The 25,788-nt window shown below is 44.4% G+C and overlaps 1 protein-coding gene across 1 annotated transcript; it reads right to left on the bottom strand.

Annotated features, from left to right (window-relative positions):
* Window positions 1-2,491: 2,491 nt before the first annotated feature.
* On the bottom strand, window positions 2,492-24,310 carry KLHL42 (kelch like family member 42). The gene is made up of 3 exons (XM_065940005.1): window positions 23,430-24,310; window positions 13,085-13,278; window positions 2,492-7,928 (listed from the first exon to the last, which is right to left on the bottom strand). Exons 1-3 carry the CDS (start codon window positions 24,308-24,310, stop codon window positions 7,477-7,479), a joined length of 1,527 nt encoding a protein of 508 aa, XP_065796077.1. The 3' UTR covers window positions 2,492-7,476.
* Between the last annotated feature and the right edge of the window lie 1,478 nt (window positions 24,311-25,788).

Genomic DNA, 25,788 nt, shown 5'->3' on the forward strand with positions numbered 1-25,788 from the left:
TATGAGATGTTTTTGAGTAATGAATTTCCTTATTCAGTTTTCGCAATAATCCCATGGAGTGGATACCACTTTCTTTCCCCTACTTCACAGGCAGACCCTGAGCAAGGTACGGCAACCTGACAAAGGCTACACAGCTAGAAAGTGGCAGGACTGGGAAGCAGACTCCAAAAGTCTTGCTCTGCAGCCCACACTTCCAACCCTTCTGCCTGCAACCTGGCAAGGGCAGAGGGTCAGATAATACATGCCTTGCAGAGCTGCACGGGCCAGAGTCTGTTTCAACCAAAGGTGTATGAACAGTCTGGAAAATACAGTAGGATTGGGTTCTTGAAGGAAGCAAAGAAATCAGGTGGGAATTGCATCCCCAAATCCCTCCCAACACATACAGGCGATCGTGTCTACTAAAGCAACCTTCCCTGGGAGGTCGTCTGGCAAGGGCAGAGCCCTACTGCTTCAGGTTGTCTCAAAGCTGATGAAGAGACTGGAGCCATCATGCTGAGGATGAAGGGTGAAGGCAGGAACTCTGAAGCCAAGAGACGGACATCACAAAGATGGGTTCCAAGTTCAAGGAACTGGCCCACAGAATTACCATAGATCAGATCTACTAGCATCTAACTGGGGTTTTTTAAGGGTTTTGTCGCCAAGGAAAGGTTTATGGTCCCCACAAAGAGGCCTGGGATTCCATGGTGTCTATAGAACCTCAAGCTTTCCTCCCGCCACTCCCCCTAACCTGGTCAACAGGAAGACAGCCGCCACCTGGCACACACAATCAGGCATGGCCTTGGAACACCTTCTGCAGAGCAGAACCAAGGGCTCTCAGATTGACTGGCTAGAACCCACTCTACCGTCAGGGTGGGAAGCCCTTGCCCATCGCTAGCAGGAAAATGTACACCATTTGGACAACTGAATTCTGCACATGATTTCCCCTTCTCCCTTTTCCCAAATGGCAGTATATGACCTGCATTGTCTCAGTTTCTTCAACTAAAGGGAGATCCATATTTATCACCTTGGATTCCTGTGAGGCCTTTTGTTTGTGCTGTTCAGTCCCTAAGTTATGTCCAACTCTTTGCAACCCCATGGACTGCAGCACACCAGGCCTCCCTGTCCTCTGTTATCTCCTGGAGTTTGCTCAAACTCATGTCCATTGAGTCAGTGATGCCATCCAACCATCTCATCTTCTGTCGTCCCCTTCTCCTCCTGCTTTCAATTTTTCCCAGCATCAGGGTCTTTTCCAATGAGTCAGTTCTTTGCATCAGATGACCGAAGTATTGGAGCTTCAGCTTCAGCATCAGTTCTTCCAATGAATATTCAGGACTGATTTCCTTTAAGATTGACTGGTTTGATCTTCTTACTGTCCAAGGGTCTCTCAGTTCTTCTCCAGCACCAAAATTCGAAAGCATCAGTTCTTTGGTGCTCAGCCTTCTTTATGGTCCATCTCTCACATCCGTACATTACTACCAGAAAAACCATAGTTTTGACTATATGGAACTTTGTCAGCTGTGAGGCCTAAATAAGTTAAGTTTTTAAATGCCTAGAGTTCCTAGAGTAAGTGCTCTTTTAGTGTTGTGTGTGTATGAAATAAGTTCATTAGCTGAAAGACTGTCAGAGCTGGGTGGTCACCCATGGGCTTCGGAGAGATGGATAACCCCTGACGACCCTGGACTTGGGACTCTGTGAGCTGGGATGTCACCTTGGATGCAGTAGCTAGATCTGATCTTTGTTTCTGTTAGGGAAAAGATGTGTGTGTCTTTGGTTTTTAATGGGAGTAGTAGTATATTTCAAGTTGGATCACTCTTAAAACTGTATGAGAAGACCTGTTCTCCTAGGTCAAGCAACCGAAGGATAGAAGAAGATGGACACAGGGGACATCCCTGGTGGTCTAGTGGTTAGGACTCCATGATTCCACTGCAGGGCTCCCACAGTTCAACCCCTTGTCAGAGAACTAACATCTCACCTGCCTTGCAGTGCAGCCAAAAGAATAAGAAGAGGAAGATGGACATCCGTGGATGGATATCACCTAGTAACTGAAGTCTATTTTTGGACACTTACCCCCAGCCCTTTCTCAGCCTCACAGACAGTGAATGTCACAGCTAACACAATAGAATTGGAACTACGCATTTTAGTTTTCCTGGAGCAAGAGCTGTTTAAAACAGTGGGAAATGGTAGAAAACACAGGGAGGAACAGATCTTGGGGGGCCATAATTGGTAAGCTATGGGATTTTGACTTCATTCTTCTATTCAGAACTGTAAGGATTCAGAGTTCCTCCTCCCAGATCCATCTTTTTCAAACATTAACAGTTTTCATAAGACGCGCCACGTGGTTCTTCCTCCACTAACTGGCTCACAGGTTAATCTGGCATTCCAACCAATCAGGACCTCCTACCGACAGATACCCGTCTCCCCTCAGCCCTGATCAGCCCTGAGTACACAACTGGTACTTAACAGACAAGAAACACCAATTTAAACTATTTTATTCGAAGAGGTTTTCTTCTGTAGTTCTAAACACAAAAGGAATGCTGTTTTAGTGAGTGCTTCATAGGCATCATTGTATTTAAATGACTCATGTGAATGTTTACATTTTAAGCCGCACTGGAAATTGAAGACACAATACAACCATTTTAACCAAGAAAGTATCAATCATAACAAAACATAACTATTCATTCTATAGATTATCATTTTTTTTCTAAAATGACCACTAGATATGAAAACATTGTAGAGACATCTAAAGAGTCCCTATTAAGTTTTTTTAGAAAAACGGCATAATAATGCAAATTACATTTTCCTTTTCTTTACTAGTAATAAACTCTGACATCCACTTGATAAAGCACCAGCCAACTCCATCAAAGTCATTTCAGCACCTTTTGCAACTCAAAATTGACCATCTTTTACATTTAATCTGTCTCCTACAGGAATGAGTGGGTAAAAATGGTTATGTTAAGTGCTCAAATCAGTCTGTGTCGATTGGTGTGTATTTTATATTGTGTTCCTAAGTTAACACCAGAAAATGGAAAAAAAAATACCCTTATGTGAATGAAATATACCCTTTAATAGTTATCACAAAGGCAGAAATCAACTGACTCTCAGTCAGGACTAGTATCTAGATGTCCATCTCTTTATTAATATTTTTTATGGAAGTGTGTTAAAGGCATAGGTATAAACACACACGTGAACAGCTGGCTTCTCTCCCAATACCTGCCTCCCTGGCTCTGCTCATCATTCTCATGGGACCAAGCTGCTGAGCTCTCAGCTCCATAAGCCATGGTGCCTACTAAGTATTTTTAAATAAAGCCAATCTCGTATCATCCTTCTCAGGAAAATGAAGTACAGAGAAGACTATGGAAAGTAGTGAGAAAAGAGCATACGGTGAAAAAGAAAAAGAAAAACCACAGGATGTGATGTTTAAATTGAGTGTAGAGCCGGTATGAATCAGCTAGTATGACGATCGTTAGTCAACCATAAGGTAGGGGACAGACTGGGGCCAGAACTGAAAAACGCAGGAACGCAACACGCCCCAGGGCACCTGACAAAAGCGGGCATCTTCCAGACAGTCTAAGACGGTCACCGCAAACATTTTCACAAGGCTGCAAGGTCTTCAAGGCTACGGATGGTGGCTTACTTATGTCTGTCTCCCCACTTCTTAGCACTTTCTTGCACATGTTAGAGATTTAATACGTATTTTGGGAAACCAGAAAACAGCTGAATCAGCTCACTGCTTTCACAGTCATTCTGGGTGGTGTCTACTCAGGTAACTCATTCACTCCTCTGCCCAAGGCAGGGATGACAAAGAGACCTCATCTCTCTCTGATGGGCTGGTAATAGATGCCTGGAAGCATTAATGACATGGATTGTTAAGACCAATTTCTGCCACAGAGGCAAAAAGTGCTGCTTACTCGTAACACCACCTTGAAAGAACGGTGGCACGGTGTCTCACCTTCCCCAGCCCTAGTCCAGGAGACAGGCATCCAACGAAGGACTCACCCATATTCCCTTTCTGTTGCTATGTTGTCTCTCAAGTGCTCTGCATTAAGCCACTGCTTATTAAGTGCTGGTTGACCAGGACAGCAAAGCCTCTGCACTGGATTTACCTGTGCAGCCAAACACATAGGGTCATGACTTGACCTAGAAATCTGAAAACACGGCATTCACAACGCTCAGTAAGTAATGGTTTATTGAAAGAGAACAGGCATTTACTTGATTACTCTCCCGGTAGAGAGTTTTGTCCATCTCAGAACAATTTTAATTGATATCTAAGGCATTTGGAATTACTTAGAATTTTGGTTTTTTTACAAAAAATGGCAGAGTTAAATTCTCTTTGGTATTCATGCTTAATCTTAATCTACTTGTTTCTTACTAGTATCCATAACCTTCTCAGTACTTCACTGTTAAGATTTAACAAATACAGTTGAAATAATCAACTCCTACACATTCATCAGACAGATGTTTAAAGGGAGGGGCCTCAGAAACTAAGGATGCAGAAAAGAAAGCCAGAAGGAGTGACAGGGAGAACCAAGAACCTCCCTCTAACAATTCACACTCAGACCATGCTCAGTGAAATAGGGTGCTTCTGGCAAGGTGGCCAGCACTCAGGTCTTCCCAGTAACTTCCCTCTCCATAGTGAGAGGGCAGCACCCCCAGAAGCATCTCTGAAAATGAGAAAGCAGTTGGAGAGAGAGGAAATAAAGGGAGACTTTCAAGCAACATTGCCTTCATCATAGGTAGAGTCTTCAGTACAACATTGGCACTGGTGAGAGCATGAGGCTAAATTAAAACTACCCTCAAAACATCAACACAGCTAACATGTACAGCAGGAAGGAAGTCCCAAATCCACAGATCTCTCCTACCGCACTTTCTGTTTTGCCTAAGTACTGCTGGCAGCCCCAAGGAAATCTTGTTAGAGTCTGCATATCTTAGAGCTTAATATGCCAGATGCCTATGTGTGTGCATGTACACTTCTTACACACACACACAGATGCACATACACACACATTAAACTTGGTTTATAAAAAGAGCTTTGTGGATGAGAGTATGCCTTCACTTGGTCAAAGAATCTAATTGTTGGCACGAGGAAAATAGATCCAAAGAATATAATCAAGACGAGAACTGGCTGGCAGGAATAATTTTGTATTTCTTATAATGTGGGTATTTACGAGCTAATCTCCAACTGTTTGTCCAGCATTAATTCAACTGGCTATAATCTTAGGAATATATAAGGTTAAGCCTTAAAGACACTAAGATCTATAGTAACACAAATTAACACTATCTAAAATAAATTAGATTTTTAAATATATGTAATGAAATTACTGGTCACTGGAAATTCAATTCTATAATGAATATAAATTAATATAAATCTATTATTAAAGTACTATTCCCAATAAAATTTCAATTCAGAGTTTGTTCTTTTTAAAAAAAGAAAAAGAAGGCTAAGTATTTGATAACAAATGGATATGGCTTAGAAACCCTTCCATATTGTTGTAAGGAGAGTACTGATAAGATTATTTGGTAACAAGACACAAAGATCTATCTCCATGTCCACAATAAAGACCTACCTCATTTTACCTAATAGAAGTATTCCTGAAAAGTTGTGCAACTAGAATTTTTTACAACCAGACCCTTATTTTAAATATACTAGGAGGTCATAGTTGTGAAGAAACCCTGTAGTGACTCGTTGCATAAACTGAAGCCTGTTAAGGTCATCGACTCCTCTGTGCCCACCTGCCCAGTGAATGCATACTGGAGGCATCGGTAAGCATGCTGAATGCATGAATTTGCCCTAACAGTTTTTGTTTTTCTACAGGACCTTCTTAAAGTGAGGCACGCTGAAACTGGAATGTTAGGACAGAACTACAGGATCCCGCTCACAGTTTAAAGTTATTCCACTGCATAAAATCAGAGGACTTCAAAACATGTTTTTCAATGGAAATAAAATTGCTTTACATGTGTATATACAGGCATAACTCATTTCATGGTGCTTCACTTTACTATACTTTGCAGATAATACACTGTTTACAAATTGAAGATTTGTGGCAACCCCACTTTGTCAGGTATAACGGTTAGCAGTATTTAATAATAATAGTATTTTAAAAATTAAGGTATGGACATTTTTTTAAGACATAATACTATTGCACACTTAATGGATTATATAGCATAGTGTAAACATAACCATTACATGCACTGGGAAACCTGAAAATCCTTTCAATTTGCTTTACTGCAGTGGTCTGGCTCTGAAGTGCAGTGTATCCAAGGGTTGCCTGTATATTTTTAAAGAAATGCTGATCTCTGACTGGCAGAAGATTTTATTCATTGTTAACTACTTACTGTAAACAAACAACTGCTTGAGCTGGGTTCCACTTGATTTACCAACCAAAGCAAATAGAGCACCTTACCAAATTTCAGAAGTCCCAGCAGATGCTACTCCATCTCTAGGGGCTTCTTTCCCTCTCTCTAGCACAAATGTTTCAAAGCTGTCCTCACATTACCCCACAAAAGCAAAGCATGAATTAAAAAGCCAAGATTAAATCTGAAAGGTGTCTGATCTAAATATAAAGTTATACTTTCAAACTTAAAAGAACTAGGTCAAATACATTCGATAAAAGTAACTTTCAAAGGCATTTTTTTTCTCTTATTTGGTGCTTCCTTCCCTTCCCATTTAAGACTTGATTTAAAAAATATAGAGATCCATTCTTTTAAACAATATATCCTCTTTTTTAAGAAATACAGAATGCCTAGCAATACAACCTATCTGACCACACAAATCTGCAAGCTGCTACATAAATGAAATAAGAGGTTATACCGGCCTATTTACTCAGCATTCATAACTGTTTAAAAAAAAAAAAAAAAAAAGACTTGAAAAATAGCTGAGAACGTTGTTACACAGGTTTTGGGGAGGACTGGGTATTGGGTTCCACTGGTGTAAGTTTCCTGGAAAGTCATGTGCAAATAAAATATATGAACACAGAACCCTAGTTTAAACACACTGCAACATAGGTGGGTGTGACCAGGGGAGAAAGACAGCATTAATATTCATGTTTGTCAAGTAAATTAACAACAACAACAACAAAAAAAAACCTTTCACTTAAGGTATCAATGATATTTCAAGTGACCTAAATAAAACAGATTTAAAAATCATCTTTAGCATTCTTACCAATTTTGACTTTGGCCCCTTACTAAACAGGCACAATGAATCTTCTTTTTGAAGATCAGTTTCAGACATTGGCCCAAGGGTATCACATTTGTACAAAAAACATTATCATGGATTTGCTCCCATAATTTAAAAATCAATAATTAAAAAAATAATAACGTTGGTCTCTCTTTTTTCCCCACAAGTTTTCAAGTAATTAGTTCAAGTAAGCTTATTTACAGCTTTTGTATAAACGACCTAAAACTCACATCTTCCCTTTAAAAATCAGTTTCTCTGGAAACTGGACAGTTGTGTTTTTTGGTCTTGAACCGGGTTTCTTTCTCAATTCTAGGTCAGTTCAGTCAGGTTTCTGTTTTATTGGGCAGATAAAGAGAAGAGACCAGCAAATTGTGTCCAAAAGCTGGGAAACGCCTAAAGGCTTCCCAGCTATCTGAAAAGATGTTGTACTTGAGGAAAACTCGGTGCTCCAGGCTGGTGGACAGGGTGACGTCTCTGCTCATGATGTAGATGCCGTCGTTGTGCAGCGCGCACGTCAGGTTGAGGCCCGACTTGGACGTGTTCTCCTTGAGGTAGAGCCACTGGCGGGTGGCGGTGTTGTAGGACTGCACGGTGAGCATGTCCTCGCTCTGGCTGCCCCTCCGTGTGGGCCCCAGCTCGTGCAGACAGCCCCCCACGATGTAGATGGTCTCCTCCACCGACACCATCTGCTGCTTGCGGATGTGGACGTCGCACGTTTCGAAGAGAGTCCAGAGGTCGGCTGAGGGGCAGTACTGCAAGATGCTCAGGTTCCGGTCTGAAAGGCAGAGAGGAGCCGCGTGAGGACGCCGCCAGGGGGAGCGCCACCCGCTGCCAGGGGAGCGCCACCCGCCGCCCGCTGGACGTACGTGCTCGCCCACCGGACGTGCTCGCCCACCGGACGTGCGCGCCCGCCTCCGCCGGAAAGACCGCCGGGCACAGAGGCCAAGCTGCTTCCGGAAAGCGGACGTTGGGGAAATAGTTTGGGAAATGGCTGGGAGGAGATCCGTGTAGAATGCTCTCCACTGGGCTGGCATTCAGGCACGTCCCTTCCGGACTGGCTCTCGGCCGGTCGGGCCGGGGAGATGAGCCGCTGTGACCGAGTACCCGCTCCTCCCTGGGAGGTGACCCCTGCACCTTGGAGAACCACCAGGCCAGTGTAGGAAGAATCCGAGGCTCAGAGAGCCCTCGGCAGAACCGAACAGAACGAGTGGCTGCCTAAGGCAAATGCCAGGCTGAGCCCCAAGAGGATCTATTCTTGACAAGAGATTCTGTGAAAGAAGCCAAGTGAGCTGAGCGGGATCTCTGGGGCCGTCTAACGGAAAGGAGGCAGAGCTGCAAGTCAGAGAGATGTGAGAAAAAAAATCTGACCTCGGGCCTTTAAACCAGAATCGCTTGGCAATCCTGTTTCCCAACTCTTAACACCAGAGATGGCGCCGACAACGGCTCTTTCCCCTCCCCTTGCCCATTTCACAAGAGATGGTTTTTTAACATGGACCATTTTTTATTCTTTATTGAACTCCTTACAATATTATTTCTATTTTTATGTTTTGTGATTTTTTTGGCCCTGAGGCATGTGTACCCACACCCTTATGCTGGAATGAGAAGTCTTAATCACTGGACCACCAGGAAGTCCTGAGATGGTTAATTATTGTGTGGATATGGTAGATGAAAGACCACCCTAACATCATTTTCAATTAATACCTATTTCAAGGGAAAATGTTGCCTAGTCTCTTTGAAAAATGCTTGTCAAATTGAAAATACCTAGTTTCCTTTTTCTTTTTCTTTTTTAATTGTTCTTTTATTCTTTCCTCAAGGGAAGAATAAATGGAATATTTTAGACTCAGCAAAAAAAAAAAAAAAAAAAATTTAAAATGCTCTGAATTATCCAAAAGAATGAACTTTCTGTTTGTTTTTTTTTAAACAACAACATCAGTGTAAAGAGACACTTTGGGAACTGACGTCCTACGAAAGCCGCAGCCTTTTGATCCCCGCAGAAGCTGGGAGCAGGATTTCCTCCTGAGACAGAAGGACCCACCCAAGAGGACTGTAATTAACGCTCCACTGTGCTCTCTGCTGCAAGTCAAGTGCCTTGAGGAGGGCACAGGGGATAAGAGGACATTCTAGGAGACAGCACTAGGGAGCCTGGTTACTAATCTACCAACAAGTACTCCTGAGTAACCTGGTTCCCCATCCTACGAACAAAGGACTTATTCTGGCCAAGAGTCAGTGTATTTATTTCTCAGGTCCAGGTTTGAAGGTCCTTCCAGGTCTTCTGTAAATGTTTTCTCTCCTCACCCAACGAGAACTCAGGCCATGATGAGGAGGTTTGAGTTAGTGGAAAGATCTTTTTGCATTTACATTGAGAGTTGACTCTGACATTTAACAAATCACCCCTCTTACCTTTACTAGTTACTGCTACTTTCTATTGAATTTCATTTCTTCAGTGCTGGCCAAAGAATTAAAATAATTGAACAGTTATCATAAAAATGATGAATTATCCCTTACTAAATTTTAAAAGTATCACCTGACTTAAGTGAGTAGGTTAAAAACCCAACTTCAATTCCTGATTTTTTTTTTCCATGGCAGTTATGATCTCTTGTTTTAAAGACAAGGAACTATTAGGAAGTGCTGAGATAAGCAGAGGAGGAGGGGGCTGGCTTCAGAGGACAAAGAGCTGCCTGCCCTTTCTCATAGAAAACTCATTTTCAGCCCTTGCACAAACAGCCATCCATCCACGTCACCTAACCATCCTGTCATGGGGATTTGGCTCAGGGAGGCCGGGTCAGGGATCACAGTGGGTGGCCCAGATGAAGAAGGCACAGTAGTAGTGGCCTGTGAAACTAGAAAACACACAATCAAGGGTTTTCCAGGTCAAATCTAAAGAACATTTGCTAAGCCAGGGTCATGGAAAAACTAGCAAATCTACCAGGAGAGTCATCTTTGGGTTACAGTGCTGCCTGTCAGGGCTTCCCGACTCTGGGGTAGAACAGAAACCAAGGGCTGTGTGTGCATGGGGTTGGCCCACAGGGCACATTCTGTGTCACAAAGTCTAGGGAGGAATCAGGATTCTTAGAAATGTGCAAAAGTAAATAACTGTATTTACTTTCCTAGGATAGAAGACACACAGATACACACAGAGGTACATATGCACACACAGGAATTCTCTGGGGTCTATGGTTTAGTTAAGTCTGTAAAGTTGACCACTGTAACCTGAACACCAATGCTGAAGTGAAAGAAGTGACTGCTAGGTCACTTCATTTTCTTTCAATTATTTGTAAAGGAAAAGTGGACAGATATCATCAGTGGAGAGTCACTGGGGACAAATGATGAAACCTTGGTGTGAAAAAGAAAAACCTCACTGCTCCCCATGCACTTCTCTTCCCACGTCCCCACTTCTCCTTAAATGTATAAATAAAAACACCACCTATAGAAGGTTGAATGGTGGCCCCTGGATAGATATCTTCATCTTCCAACCCCCAGAACCTTTGAATGGCACTTTTTTTGGGAAAAGAATCTCTGCAGATGTAATTTTAGTTAAGGATCTCAAGAAGAGACCATCCTCTGGATAACCCAGGCGGCTCTAAATCCAAGAAGTGTGTCCTTGTAAGAGACAGAAGAGGATCCAAAGAAGACAAACAGTTGGCCAAGAGGCACATGAAAAGACACTCAACATCACTGTTAGAGAAATGCCAATCAAAACTACAATATAATATCACCTCACATGGGTCAGAATGACCATCACCAAAAAAATCTATGAAAAATAAATACCGGAGAGGGTGTGGAGAAAAGGAAACCCTCTTACACTGTTGATGGGAATGTAAATTGATACAGCCACTATGGAGAAAAGTATGGAGCTTTCTTAAAAAATTAAAAATAAAACTACCATATGACAAAGTAATCCCACTTCTAGGTGTATACCCACAGAAAACCATAATTCCAAAAGACACATGCACCCCAATGTTTATTGCAGCAATATTTACAACAGCCAAGACATGGATGCAACCTAAATATCCATCAGTAGATGAATGGATAAAGAAGATGAGGTACATATACACAATGGAATATTACTCAGTCATAAGAAGCAATGAAATCGTGCCATTTGCAGAGATGAGGATGGACCCAGAGACTGTCATACAGAGTGAAGTAAGTCAGAAAGAGGAAAATATCATATACTAACATATAGGGAATCTAGAAAAACTGGTCCAGATGAACCTCTCTGCAAAACAGAAATAGAGACATAGACATAAAAAGGGAACATGTGGACACCAAGGGGGGAAGAAGGGGTGGGATGAATTGGGGGATTAAGACTGACATACATACACTACTGATACTATGTATAAAATAGTTAACTAATGAGAACATGCTGGATAGCACAGGAAACTCGACTCTGTGCTCTGTGTAACCTAAATGGGAAGGAGATCTGAAAAAGAGGGAATATATGTGAACATATAGCTGATTCACTTTGCCATACAGGAGAAACGAACACAGCATTGTAAGGCAACTAATGAAAGTAAAAGTCGCTCAGTCGGGTCCGACTCCATGGACTATACAGTCCATGCAATTCTCCAAGCCAGAAGACTGGAGTGGGTAGTTGTTCCCTTCTCCAGGGAATCTTCCCAACCCAGGGATCGAACCTAGGTTTTCCACATGGCGGGCTGATTCTTTACCAGCTGAGTCACCAGGGAAGCCCAAGAATACTGGAGTGGGTAGCCTATCCCTTCTCCAACAGATCTTCCAACCCAGGAATCGAACCAGGGTCTCCTGCATTGCAGGTGGATTCTTTACCAACTGAGCTATCGGGCAACTATACTCCAATAAAAAAATTTTTTTTACACGCTGTGAGATGCTCCCTACCAGACCCAGGAGTATAAAACCTGCTGGAGAAGCTTGTTATTTTCAAATCATTAACTATAAAATGTCCACCAAACAAAGTAGAAAATACACGTGTTTACTGAATGCTAAGTCACTTCAGCTGTGTCTGACTCTTCGCAATTGTACGGACTGTAGCCTGCCAGGTTCCTCTGTCCATGGGATTCTCCAGGCGAGGAGAATACTGGAGTGGATTGCCATGCCCTCCTCCAGGGGATCTTCCTGGTCCAAGGATCAAACCTACGTCTCTTAGGTCCCGTGTAATTGTAGGTGGGTTCTTTACTACTAGCACCACCTGGGAAGCCCATTAGCCACTCAGTCATGTCCAACTCTTTGCACCCCATAGACTATAGCCCGCCAGGCTCCTCAGTCCATGGAATTCCCCAGGCAAGAATGCTGGAGTGGCTTGCCATTCCCTTCTCCAGGGTATCTTTCCGAGCCAGGGATCGAACCCAGGTCTCCCCCATTGCAGGCAGATTCTTTACCATCTGAGCCTCCAGGAAAGCCCAGAAAACACATATGTATGGTTTAATAAACAGCACAACCACCTCCCACTGCTGGTCAAGAAAGAATGTTCTTCATGTTCCTGTTCCTCCTATGATATGTGAACAGCTTGGAGCTGAATTTCTGGAATCTTTATCCCACATGTTTGTGCCCAAACACAAGGGAGAAAGTGAAAAGAAAGACCTGCAAGGATGCATTGGCACTAAATTTCAGTGTTAGATGAGGCAGGTTCAGTGTACGTTTGAGAGGAAGGTAGGCGTTATCCAGCCAAGTCACAGGATGGCTGACTACAGGGTGGGATTTCCAGAGCAGGAAGAAAAGACATGTTTTCTTCACAGCTCCTCCCACACCATGCAATTTTCATGCTCATACAAAGGCATCAAAGACCCTTCTTTGATGTCCCACGGGATGCTCTTTTTTCCAGATATGTAAATATACAGTAAGCAATACATAACATCAGGCTGGGGTGCACTAGAGGGCTTCCTCCAGCCCCTCCCGCCCTCCCTCAGGCTGCCAAAGCTCACACGGAGGAGGACCACTTTCCAGGCCCTCACTTACCTCTGGTAGTGTATCCTCCAATGACATAAATTTTCCCCTGACACTCACACGCAGAGAACTCAGCCAGAGGGTTTGGTAAGGGTGCCACGAAATTCCAGGCATCCTGCTCAGGGTTGTAACACTCAACATTAGAAACGGCCTGACCACCAATGGCGTAGAGTTTGAAATTAACAGCCACGAGCTTGAAGTTAGACCTGCAAGAGAGAAACAAAGGCCCACAAAATCAGTTCTGATCATGCGGAAGACCACGGCATGGTCTGCTAAAGCTGTGTGTGGAATCTGCTGGGTATGTGAAGGAAATGAGCTCTCCAAGCGGGGTGCTGTTATGCCTGAGGACAGAGGAATGATGGAATAGCATCCAAGATTTCACCCATCCCCAAGAAGCCACAAGAACGGTGCATTCTCCAAACTTTAGCTGTTGAAGGTAAGCAATTCAATGTAACAAGGACTAATCTCGCTTAGTTTAAACCAAGAATCAAAGACACTTTGGATATGCTAAGCTCAAGACCTCGGTATCCAATAAAAAAACAATAAAGATTGTTGTAAAAAATACTTCACTCAGAAAGGAAAAACTCACCACACTGTAAATCAACTATACTTCGATAATAAGTAGATTGATTAAAAAATAAACTCAAGACTCTCAAGAGTGGGAGCTAGTACCCACTCCACTCCCTTGCCTGTCTCTACTCCCAGGGGGTAGGCTCCATCCTAGGTGGACATCATCACTGCCTACACAGACGAGCACATGCAATATGTTTTCTACAGGGTGGTCCAAACACCCATTTACCATGAGTTCACTCAAGCAGATGGCTCACCTATCCTCCTCATATGAAGGCATCTTCTACACTGCTTTGCAACATACAAAGTGGAGGGAGGTAAATGCTGAACTAAATAGAAATATTTTGATCTGGCATTGTAAGAGTATTCATACAGGTTAACTCAGCAAATAACAGATATCAACAAATGCTCATCTATCATAAGAATAAACAACTTTAAAAAGAGAAATGTATTGGTTTTAAGGTTCATATTCAGTAATACAATTAAATTGCTTATTGATTTCAGATACGAAATAAAAGTCTCACGACTTTTTGGCTAGAAAAGAAAAAATTAATCTCTTTCAGTGTAGTACAGGGATTAATGGACTCCTTGAAGGCCAGGAAGGATAAGCATTTGGAAGTGCTGGGTCAGTTGACTGTGATGCAATGATCTCAACTTGACACTCACAGGAGCAGCGGCACAGAGCCGGAGAACTGGTTCTGGACCCGCTCGGGCAATAACCAGCCATCTGACCTTCATCTCAAGTGTGTAAACCACACCCATCCCAGGGCGGTGGAGACAACCACAGCACACAGCGTAACAGAAAGTACCAACACAATGATTTTGTCAAAAGTAACAATGTCCTGCGAAATAATGGGGGTGCACAATGTTCATCGCAGCACTGTTTACAATAGCCAGGACATGGAAGCAACCCAGATGCCCATCAGCAGACGAATGGATAAGGAAGTACATATGGATACTTATGGATATACTTATGGATATAAGTATACATATGGATACATATGGATAAGGTGGTACATATACACCATGGAATATTACTCAGCCATTAAAAAGAGTTCATTTGAGTCAGTTCTAATGAGATGGATAAAACTGGCGCCCATTATACAGAGCGAAGTAAGCCAGGAAGATAGACACCAATACAGTATGTTAATGCATATATATGGAATTTAGAAAGATGGTAACGATAACCCCTATATACAAGACAGAAAAGAGACACAGATGTACAGAACAGACTTTTGGACTCTATGGGAGAAGGCGAGGGTTGATGATCTGAGGGAACGGCATCAAAACATGTATATTATCAAGTGTGAAACAGATCACCAGTCCAGGTTGGATGCATGACACAAGTACTCAAGGCTGGTGCACTGGGATGACCCAGAGAGATGGGATAGGGAGGGAGGTGGGAGGGGGTTCAGGATGGGGAACACGGGTAAATCCATGGCTGATTCATGTCAGTGTATGACAAAAACCACTACAGTATTGTAAAGTAATTAGCCTCCAACTAATACAAATAAATGGAAATAAAAAATAAAATTAAAAAAAAAGAATGGGGGTGCAGAGGCTCCAAATGTTCAAATGGGAAAAAAAGCATGTAAGAGGGTAGATTAAAAAGCAGTAATGAACAAGTAGCCATGCTGGACAGATGTTTAATAAACAATGATACATTATGATATAGAACGTATGTTCGTAATAGCCATCTACTAAAAAATTAGGATTTTTTTCAACAGTTCCTGTAATGTTTACATTTAAATGAGTTTTAGCTTAGCCATGTTTTTCAAATCAGAGAGTGAACAGGGTACTCTTCATCAAGAACCTCATACTGTCCATTAAACCCAATCGGCCATTCAGTTTTTCATGCCAACAGACTTCACCGGGGTGGCAGTTACTGGGGGGTCCCTGGTTCACGGTGCTTACCTTTCCTGCTGCCAGTGGTCCTTAAAATCTGACCGTGATGCCCTCTCTGTGTGTGCAAATTTGGGGAACCGAAGGAAATAAAGCTTGTAAATAAGCACTAAATTTTACCAGCCCACAATTTGTTTTTGTTCCCCAAAGGTACACAGATAATAAATTTTGTAAGATCAAAACAGTGTTTGATATTCCTCCAGCATAATCATTTGTCCTGTGCAATATGTAAGGGACTTCTTTCTAAGGCTGAACGAACAGGCAGTTAAAAGTAAACAACTCCATCTCTCCAGACCCCAATATGCTCAAATTCACTTGAAAAGAGAAACAGCTTTCAATATTGAATTTATGATGAAATTGCCACCCAAACACAGGCCACTTGATGAAGAGGCAGACGGCCGAGGATTATGAACCCAGGCTTGTATGGGGAAGTCTCAGCTCCCCTGCTAAAGAGCTCTGTGACCTTGAACAAGGCACTGGATCTCAGCTGATCTGAGTCTCAGTTTCCCCACTTGTGAAGGGGGGAAAAGAAAAGCATGTTGTTAAGAGTTAAGAAGGGTAAGCTACAGACAAGAGATCACTGCCTGCATATCCCTGCCTACATTTCTTAACCTCAGGAGGATTAGCTTCTCGTCGGGCAACTGCAGCCATCACTGGCTTCAAAGTACAAAGTGCTGGATTTCTGTACAAAGCACTCTCATGTCCATAAATCCTTGCCTTTTCCCATTTTCTGCAAGTAAGTCTTCCATTCTTCACATCCTGCAGGGTAAAGGTATGAAGCCAAGATAGCAATTATTTTAATTATCACTTTTAAAGGGTTTTTCCTAATATTGGTCCCTGACATCCTCCATTCAGAATGCAAAAAGGATTTTTAAATCAAATAAGCATTTGCTGTAGCTACATACTTGACTTAAACAGTGGATAGAAAAGAAAGTGAGAAAAATTAGATGATGATCTAGTTTCTACATCACTTAGAAGAAATTAAAAGCTCTTGAAATCCTTCAAAGTTAAGTAACATGAACCACGCTAACCACCAGCACAGAGGTATCAAAGATGAACAAGAGCTGCTACAACCACTGTCGCTGTAGTAGCTACACAAGATGACTGAGGTCGGAGAGGCTGAGTGGGCCGATGAAACTCACTGTGCCTCAGTTTCCTTTTGGGGAAAATGGAGCCAACAGTAAGGCCCACCTCACAGAGGCCCTGGAGGACATCTCAAGCACTGACCACAACATGCAGCCCTGAGTAAGAGCTCAAGAACTGCAAACCACCACCAGATCTTGCTACTGAAAAAAGTTTTTACCATTAGGGTAAAACTTGGTGCAAAAAGCAAGCTCCTTTCTCCCATCCTTTCCCAAGCTCTCTCAGAAAGATGGTGCAGTCTGTGGACCACTAGGGCCTTCTGTCTCCTCCTTCCCTTATGCTACTTCCCCACATAGTAGGGTGCCCTGGGGACCAGCAAGGGGAGAAGGAAAGGTTAGGAGACAGAAGTAGTCATGGCTGCTCCCTACTACCAACCATCGCTGAGAAAACCTAACACACAAAACAATTTAAACTGTTGGTCAAAATCATATTGGGTGCAAGGAGGAGGTGAATAGACATATGGTTTTCTTTACTTCATGGGACTTTCCTAGTGACTCAGATAGTGAAGAATCTGCCTGCAATGCGGGAGACCTGGATTTAATCCCTGGGTCAGGATGATCCTCTGGAGAAGGGAAGGGCAACCCACTCCAGTATTCTTGCCTGGAGAATTCCATGGGGTCTGAGTTGGACAAGACTAACACACTTTACTTCATGCTATCCTGAGGCTCCACTGAAATGCACCATGGAGGACAAAATCTCTCAAAGGTTCCATTACTCTAGAAAAGTTCTAAAATAAACTTCGGCTCAGAGGAAAGAGGACAGCCAAAGCTGACAAGTGTAATTCCTTCCAGGCCAAGGACTTGTTTGGTAGGTTTATCTCCCAGCCTTGCTGTATTCGAGTGCAGAACAACCCTACTCTGATGTCAGAGCAAGGGTACAGGGCAACAGAAGAGACTAGAGACCATTCTAGAAGTAGAGAAGTTAACGAACTGATGACTGCACCAGCGCCAGTTCCTGCAAGTGATCCCAAATTAAAGCGAAGAAGGGAAGCAAGCAAGTTTGTGGGCACACAAGCTTCTACACATGCAGAGTTACATGCTGACAACCCCAGAGATCAAATCCACGTTCAGTCCACTGGGCAGTACTGTGTGCTTGGACTCCCAAGCAGCCTCTCAGCAGTGCTGTGTACTCACTGCCGTTCTCAAGTAGAAGGCACAATCCCAAACGTTTCTTTTTTCTTCTTTGCTGTTTTGGTTCACCACTGGTCATTTAGCATCATTTTCTCCAGGGTGTAAAGAGAGATTTATAAATCTCCCAGTCCCAGGGGAGTCTAAGTTCCCACCTGTCCCTTGATATTTACGATTATGGGATCACTTTACTGTTTAGTCCCTGGGGAAAGTAGGCTGCTCTGTCTTTGATCCCTTTGTCGGTGCTCCAGTTACCTCGGCAAAGGCAAGTGAATGGGGTAGATGTGAAACTCTGTGTAAGCAGGGCTCAACATCTGTGCTTTCTACTCAAGGTTTCTTCCAGTCTCACGTTTCTTCCAGTGTTTCCGGAGCCTGTGTTGGACACATTATCCAGCAATAATCCCATTCGAGGTTTCACTTTTATTTGTCTCATCATCTGAATTCAACTATAAACTCCTTCAGGGCAGAGCCATATCATTGTTGTGGTTTATTCAACAGTGACTAGAATAAGGTTGGCACAGAGGCTGTGATGAGGGGTGAGACATACACAATGAAATTCTGAGAAGCAACACAGGATCATGAAATATCTGAGCTCGACTTCTTAGAAGAAAATAATTTTTAAAAGGAAAAGTTAAAGGGTTGCATGAAGACAGTCAATGTCAGTCATTAAGTCAAAACTTGTAAATGCTCCAAACGGTTATATTGAGTCAATGAATATTTACTCTACTTTTGGTTACTCTACTTTTTACACACCTTGACCAATTTTTCAAAAAGTAGAGTAACCAAGCTCCAAGTAGGGCTTCCCTAGTGGCTCAGACAGTAACGAATCCACCTGCAAAGTAGGAGACCTATGTTCAATCCCTGGGTTGGGAAGATCCCATGAAGAAGGAAATGGCAACCCACTCCAGTATTCTTGCCTGGAAAATCCCATGCTCAAATACTGGAGGGCTATAGTTCATGGGGTCACAAAGAGTCAGACATGACTGAACACTAACACTTTCACTACTCCACTTTTTACACACCTTGAGCAATTTACTTTCTGTGCCTCAGCCTCTGCCTCCGTAAAATGGGGACCTAATATAATCCTTGAGAAAAGTGAGATGATATATGCAAAGCAGTAGGGACAGTACCTAGTAGAGAGTAAATGTCCAATTAAATGTTACTTACTATTATTTTTCAGTGATTCTAATTAACTAAAATGACTATAATGACTTACAAAATAAAAATATTCACTGTAATGTTACATTTTTAAAACAAAAAAAAAAACATACATTCACTTTTATTATGATCATGTAAAATATACTCCACAGTTCAAAAAAGTCATGCATTTAAAGCATTTATTGCTCACCATGTTAGCAGTATGAATATACATAAGCATGGAATAAGCAATAGGTCCCAATCAGAAGAGAAAGGAAAAAACAAAAAAAGAAAATTTCAATTCAGGGTGAGGCGTATGCTAGAAAAAAAAGCATGGCATTTCATCATTTAGTCCACTTGAAGGTTCAGGGATGGAATCCTGGTTGAGATTATGTCAGATCTGAGTCAAAGTATGAAGGAGAAAAGAAGGTTAAAATTCCAATATGGCACCCAATTCTAAAAATATAATGAAAAAAGGTATCTATGTAGAAAGAATAATAATAACTTGAAAATACCTAAGAATAATTATAACAACAACAACAACAACAACAAAAACAGACAAGACAAAGGTAATAAACCTTTTCTGAAGGACCAAAACCCCCCCAAAATATGTGGAAAAACAAACCATTTTTCCATCTGCAAAGTATCAGAGAACTGTGGATCCTCCTTCAAATTAACCTATGATACAATGTAATTCCAATCAAAATTCTAACAGGACTTGACAAGAAGATTCTAAAGTATATCTGAAGGAGAAAATGTATCAAGAATAACCAAGAGAATTAAAATAAAACAGAACAAATGGGTCTCTGTGCTATAAGACAATAAAATAGGTTCCCAAGCTACAAAAATTTTAAAATGTGTTATTAATACAGGAATGGCTAAACTGCCCGCTGGGAAACAGGGAAATTAGCATAGGATAACTGCTTTAGCAAATCATGGTGAAGAACCAAGACTACTGAACATTCAGGAAACATGCTATAACCTAAAATCCCCAAAAGATTCAGATGTAAATGTAAAATGGCAAAACTATTAAAGTAATAGAGCACGAGCCAGATGCAGGCTCTCCTAGTAGAAGCCTTCCTTGTAGAATGCCTTTCCTATGCAAGATAAAAAGCTCACAGGACCCAGACGACAAAACTGACTACGAAATATTGAAATGCTTTTCCTATACAAGAAAGTGAATTTGCTCAGTCGTGTCCGACTCTTTGCGACCCCATGGACTGTAACCTACCAGGCTCCTCCGTCCATGGGATTTTCCAGGCAAGAGTACTGGAGTGGGTTGCCATTTCCTTCTCCAGGAGATCTTCCCGACCCAGGGATTGAACCTGGGTCTCCCGCATTGTAGGCAGACGCTTTACCATCTGAGCCACCAGGGAAGTCCCCTTTCCTATAAAAAATGCCCTATAAACATGAAGCCCCAAACTGGAGGCTCACAAGGCCAGTTCTTGTTGTTGTTGTCGACTTGCTTGTTTTTTAAATGGAGTACGGTGCCAGCATTTAAAAATTGAGATGTCTGGCGACACCATTCCTCACACCTATGGCAATAACTGATGCTGGGAAAGATTGAGGGCAGGAGGAGAAGGGGACGACAGAGGATGAGATGGTTGGATGGCATCATCGATTCGATGGACATGGGCTTGGGTGGACTCCGGGAGTTGGTGATGGACAGGGAGGCCTGGCGTGCTGCGGTTCATTGGGTCTCAGAGAGTCAACGGAGCGACTGAACTGAACTGATGGCAGTTAACAGCTGTGGTCGCGATGGGGCGTCCTCTTGCGGTGGGTTAGTAACTCCAGTTCATGGTAACCCTTGCAAACCCCTCTACTCACTGGCTCTACCTGCCTGGTCACTTCCGGCATTTCATTTTTGACCATTATGATTTAAAAAAAAGGGCAGATGAAAAACCTGTGCAACATTACCTAACAGATAAGAGTTATTATTTATATACCTGAAGAGAATTTCTAAAATGAATACAAAAAAGATAAGCCAATTTTTTAAAAACTGGTAAAGGCCATTTATAAAAGATATACACACATGGCCAAAACATATGAAACAATCTCTCTTCCAAGCAGAGACATTCACACCAGTGTTTTTGTCCATTACAATGATAAAGATAAAAAATGTTCATAATGTCTTATCTTGGCAAGAATTTAGAAAACTGGCAAGCTGAAACACTGTTGCTAAGAAAGGCAATTAGATCAATTTTTGATGAGAAATTTGGCAGGAGCTACCAAACTTTAAAATGCACGTATACTTTTGTTCCATCTATCCAGGGATTCCAGGCATTTGCCATATAGAGCTAATGTATACCAAGATAGGTACACATAATCAAAGATGTTCAATATGGGATTTTTATAATGGCAAATGGAAGTGACCTAAATGTTCATCATAAGGGAAGAACTGATTATAGTACTGTGCATCCATAGGCTGGAATACTACACAGCCATTAACAAGAGAGAGGTGGGTCTACATTTTTTGATACAGAAAAATACTCTCAGAGTGGAAATACCAAGGGCCATAATAATCAGCATAAGCTCAACAATTTTGCAGTAAAAATATGTATAAGATGCATATACACCCCAACATGTAAATGCATACATATATATCTTCCCCTGTAAACCACCATTACTATATTTATAAATATACATTTGTGATGTATATTGTGTATTTATATATTTACATTAATATGTCTATAGATACACATATTTTTTACTCTGTGGTTTTTCAACGTCAGTTGCAATTTTTCTAGGCATGTATTCATGCATTACTGGAATACCTTTTTTTCTCCCTAAAGAGGAGAGTAAGGAGTTCCCGCAGGGGTGGCAGGGAAGGACTACCAGGGATTCGGAGAAAAAAGAATCTTGTGAGGTGCTGTGTTAAGAGTTGTGGAGCTGGGTTTGTGTGCTGAGCACCAAATGTACAGAGGAGACATGGAACAGAGATGCCAACCTGCTGGGCCTTCTACCCCGATCTCGGCATCATTATCACCACTGCTTGCTCCTTGTTTGCTTCCAAAAAAACTCTTAGAATCCATTTTCTAAGATCCATTTAAAAGTAACACTGTGTATAAACACTGTATACATTTAAAAGTAACACTGTGATATCAGATTTTCAATACAGCAGTGTAAATAATGCACTAGAGAGGGGACAGAGGAAAATATGCCAACCTGTAGATGGTTATCACCTCCCGCAAGGAGGAAGGAGTAGTAATGATCTTTCTGTCTATGGCCATACTACCCTGAACACGTCTGATCTTGGAAGCTAAGCAGGGTCAGGCCTGCTTAGTACTTGGGTGAGAAAAGTGACAGTCTTTCTGCTTCTTCATTCTTTGCCCTTTAACCATGCTTTGCTAGAACAACTATGCATTTTTTACCATGAGAAACCAAACAACACGTTCCAAATTGAATTTTGTATTATAGTAGAAATAAAGTCAGTGTACCCTCCCCCACTCAGCCTATCGGGGCTCCTTAAGTCAAGTAAATCTGTGTAATGACCTTCTCATTCTCGTTAAGACTTTCTTTGTGTAGTTGTGAGTCCCCCAACTCCTTGTTCCACACTTCAGGGAAGGAACCATGGTGGAGGTGGGGGGGGGGGGGCTTGAGATGGACACAGATGGGCCAGAAGAAAGTGCATGCCTGTCCTTTCCGGGTTACATTGATTCTTCTCCCCACTTCTGAATGGCTCTGGGCCATCTTGGGTTCTGCCATCGTTTTTTGTCTTTTTTCCTACCACTTCTTCCTGTAATGCTCTTTGCCCTTGTTTTCCTATTCCATCCCTGACTCGGTTCCCTCTTCCTGCCCCTGATTTCTTCCTTTTCCTTTCTTCAAGTCACCCAAGTGCATGTTGAGAGGGATTTGCAGGATGGAAAGGGAGAAGGTTGGGGTGGATGATCATGTTCTAATTCTGCAGGTGACCAATGCCAGGTTCAAGTCTTGGGTCCATGATGAAGACTGTCTGGGAAGAAAAGTGAGATGCAAAAGAGAATAAAAAAAACAAGGAAGGTAATCCTGGATAGCTAATATTAGTAGAAGTCTAATGATTATTTTCTGATCACAGATTGGTAAGCTTCAAAGTCATCAACAAGAACATCCAAAGTCAGTGTTACAGGTTACTGCCCCGTGTGTCATTATAATCAGGATTAGTTCCTAAAAGAAAATAAAAATAAAAGCAAAATTAAAGAAAGTTTTCTTTGGAAGTACCCTTCTAGGAAAACCCAAAAAAGGCAATTCGTCTGAAGGCAAAATACTTCCTAGGAAAATCACTCAGCGAGCTGACCTCCTCGGGGGCCTCTGCTTCTCTGCAATTTCTTAGTTCATTGGGAACTTTGCCAGAGTCAAGGCCAACCACACTCCCGAGCAAACCATTCCCATCTAAGAACCACCTCTAGCGGCTGCTGTTGACTCCAGCGGAGTCAACCTGAGGGGTGCGGCTTCCGGCACAGGTGGATGCGCGGGAAGGCAGGAGCCGGCTGGGTGCTTACCTCTTCTGGTTCATGGAGGCCACCTGGAGCCACTCGTTGGTGCTGGGGTTGTAGGAGTGCGCCGCGGAGATCTCCTGGCTGGTGATCCTGTACCCGCCCACGATGAAGAGGTAGTTGTCCAGGATGGCAGCCCCGTACCCCCTGACGTTCACCAGGTCGGGAGGAAGGTTGTTGGCCAGCGGGAACCAGCGCTCCGTCATCTCCTCGTACCTGAGCATGGACGGGGGCTCCCCTTGGTAGGGGTGAGGCGCCAGGGGTCCCCCGAGGAAGTCCCCCAGCGCCACGAGGACGGGGGTCCCGGTCATCCGGGCCTCTCGCAGCCTCTGCTTCAGGCTGACATCCCCGGGGGGCGGAGGAGACGAGCCCAGGAGGTGGAACTGGGGCTTGCACAGCACCTCGTGGAAGTGGACGGCCATGAAGCGCAGGCAGGCCTCCTGCAGGTCGGGCAGCCCGTACACCTGCGCCAGGCGGTACAGCTCCAGGCAGTTGGTGAGCCGCACCTGGGACAGCAGCAGCTGCAGCAGGGACGTGACCTGCAGGAAGGAGGCCGCCTCCACCAGCTCGGACAGCAGGCTCGCCTCGTCCATGTCCTCCTCCTCCTCCTCCTCCTCGGCCCCGCCGCCCGGCTCCCCGCGCCGGCCCAGCAGCCAGCCCTCGCGGGCGCCGCCCGCGTTGATGAAGTCCAGCACCAGGCGCAGGCCCGGGGCGCTGAGGCCGCGCAGCTGCTGCACCTCGGGGCCGCCGGCCTCCGGGCTCAGGGCCTCGCGCATGCCGGAGCGGTAGAGGGCGCGGAAGTAGTCGCTCTGCTCGATGAGCTTTCGCTTGCTCACCGGGTAGCAGCGGTCCTCCAGGCGAATCTGCACCATCTCGTCGGCCGACATGGCCGGGGGACCCGGGGCGGCGGGGTGTCCCGCCAGCTCTGCGCGCTCGCCTCCCGCCCCCGCGCGCGCTCGCCGGGTTCCGGGGTGGCCGCGGAGCGCGGGGAGGAGGCGGCGGCGGTGCGGGGCCGCCCGCGCCCGCCCAGCCTCTCCGGGCCGAGGCGGCCCCTCCTCCCGGTCCCGGAGGCGGTGGCTCGGCTTCGCCCCCCCGGCCCTCCGGCCTCCGTCCGCGCCAAAAAAGGCCGGCGCGGCGCGCGCTGCCCGCTCGGGTCGTCCCGGGCCGTCAGCCGGGAGGGGATCCCAGCCTCCAGCCGCAGCCTCCTCCCACGCCCGGCTTCTCACTTCCGCCCGCGGGACCCCAGCCGCCGCCGCCGCGCTCCGGCTTTCAGGGAGGGCAGGAGGTGGTGGGTCTCGGGAGCCGGGAAGGCGCCTCCCCGCGTCCTCCCCCGCACGCCCGGCGCCGTGACCCTGCCGCCCGCCGAGGCTGCTGCGCCGCTCCGCGCGCGCGGGGGACGGAAGGAAGCCTGGCCTTCTACCGCGCTTTACCAGCGGGAAGGAAACGCAAGGGAAAGGGGCGTGGGAGGAAGGGGATGAAATGAGCCGAGGTCTTGGGGAGTCAAAAAGACATCACGCGGGGGTCGCGCATCCGACCGAGTCCGGCCTCGGGTCCGGGGTGAGGACCGAGGCCCGCGGGCCGTCTCTGGACGCGTAGGTGGCACCTCGGGCTGATTCCTCGGAAGGGTCATCGTGGAGGAGCCATCTTGCAGGAAGAAGGGCCTGCCGGCTGCCCGCAGGTTGTGCAGGGCCGAGCGCGGGGCGCGGATCCGCGGGGCTGCGAAGCAGAGGAGCGTGTGCGCGCTGCTAGGGCCTGTGCGCTTTGTGCTATTAAAAGAAAGAAGTACGACTCAATAAACGGAGATCAGATGCCTTCTTTCAAAATATTTTCTAACAGCCATTGCATTCCCTGTTTCATTTTAGTGGGACCAGCCACCCTGGAATGTTGCCTCTGCGCAAAAGGTCTGGCAGCTTTTGCTCGTATTTTCCTACAGAGGTGGTTTTTCTGGCCACCCTCTTACCCCTCCCTGACCCCTGACCCCCGCCAACTGAGGACCACTTAAGCAAGGCTTCTGCTTCCCCATCTTTTTCCACTGAACACTGCAAGTAGAAAGCTCACCTCAAATAAGGATCTTGTGTTGCTCGTTAAGAGGAGAATTAATCCTAGAAAGGGGGAGTAGGTGGTAATTATTAGGTTACCTTTGGGTAGAAGAAGGGTTAGGATTGGGAGGGAACTGTGTGTGTGTGTGTGTGTTCACTCTTAACAAAAGCCCCTTGGAAACCTTCTTTGACCGGAGATTGAGAGCCAAATATCCTCAACCTGGGGAAAATATGTCCTTGGATTTTTTTTAACACTCTTCATCTTTCTTCATGAATGACAAAGCGTTAAATAGAAACTTCTTCATGAGTACAATGCCCCATATTTC

This window comes from Muntiacus reevesi, chromosome 1 (assembly GCF_963930625.1).
Source record: "Muntiacus reevesi chromosome 1, mMunRee1.1, whole genome shotgun sequence".
Lineage (NCBI taxonomy): Eukaryota > Metazoa > Chordata > Mammalia > Artiodactyla > Cervidae > Muntiacus > Muntiacus reevesi.

Excerpts from the sequence above, each read along its gene's own strand:
- KLHL42 (XM_065940005.1), bottom strand. The coding sequence starts at position 24,310 with ATGTCGGCCGACGAGATGGTGCAGATTCGCCTGGAGGACCGCTGCTAC. Across the intron at positions 13,279-23,429 it reads GCCTCCATGAACCAGAAGAG|GTCTAACTTCAAGCTCGTGG; the intron begins GTAAGCACCCAG and ends TCTCTCTTGCAG. Across the intron at positions 7,929-13,084 it reads TGGAGGATACACTACCAGAG|ACCGGAACCTGAGCATCTTG; the intron begins GTAAGTGAGGGC and ends TCTGCCTTTCAG.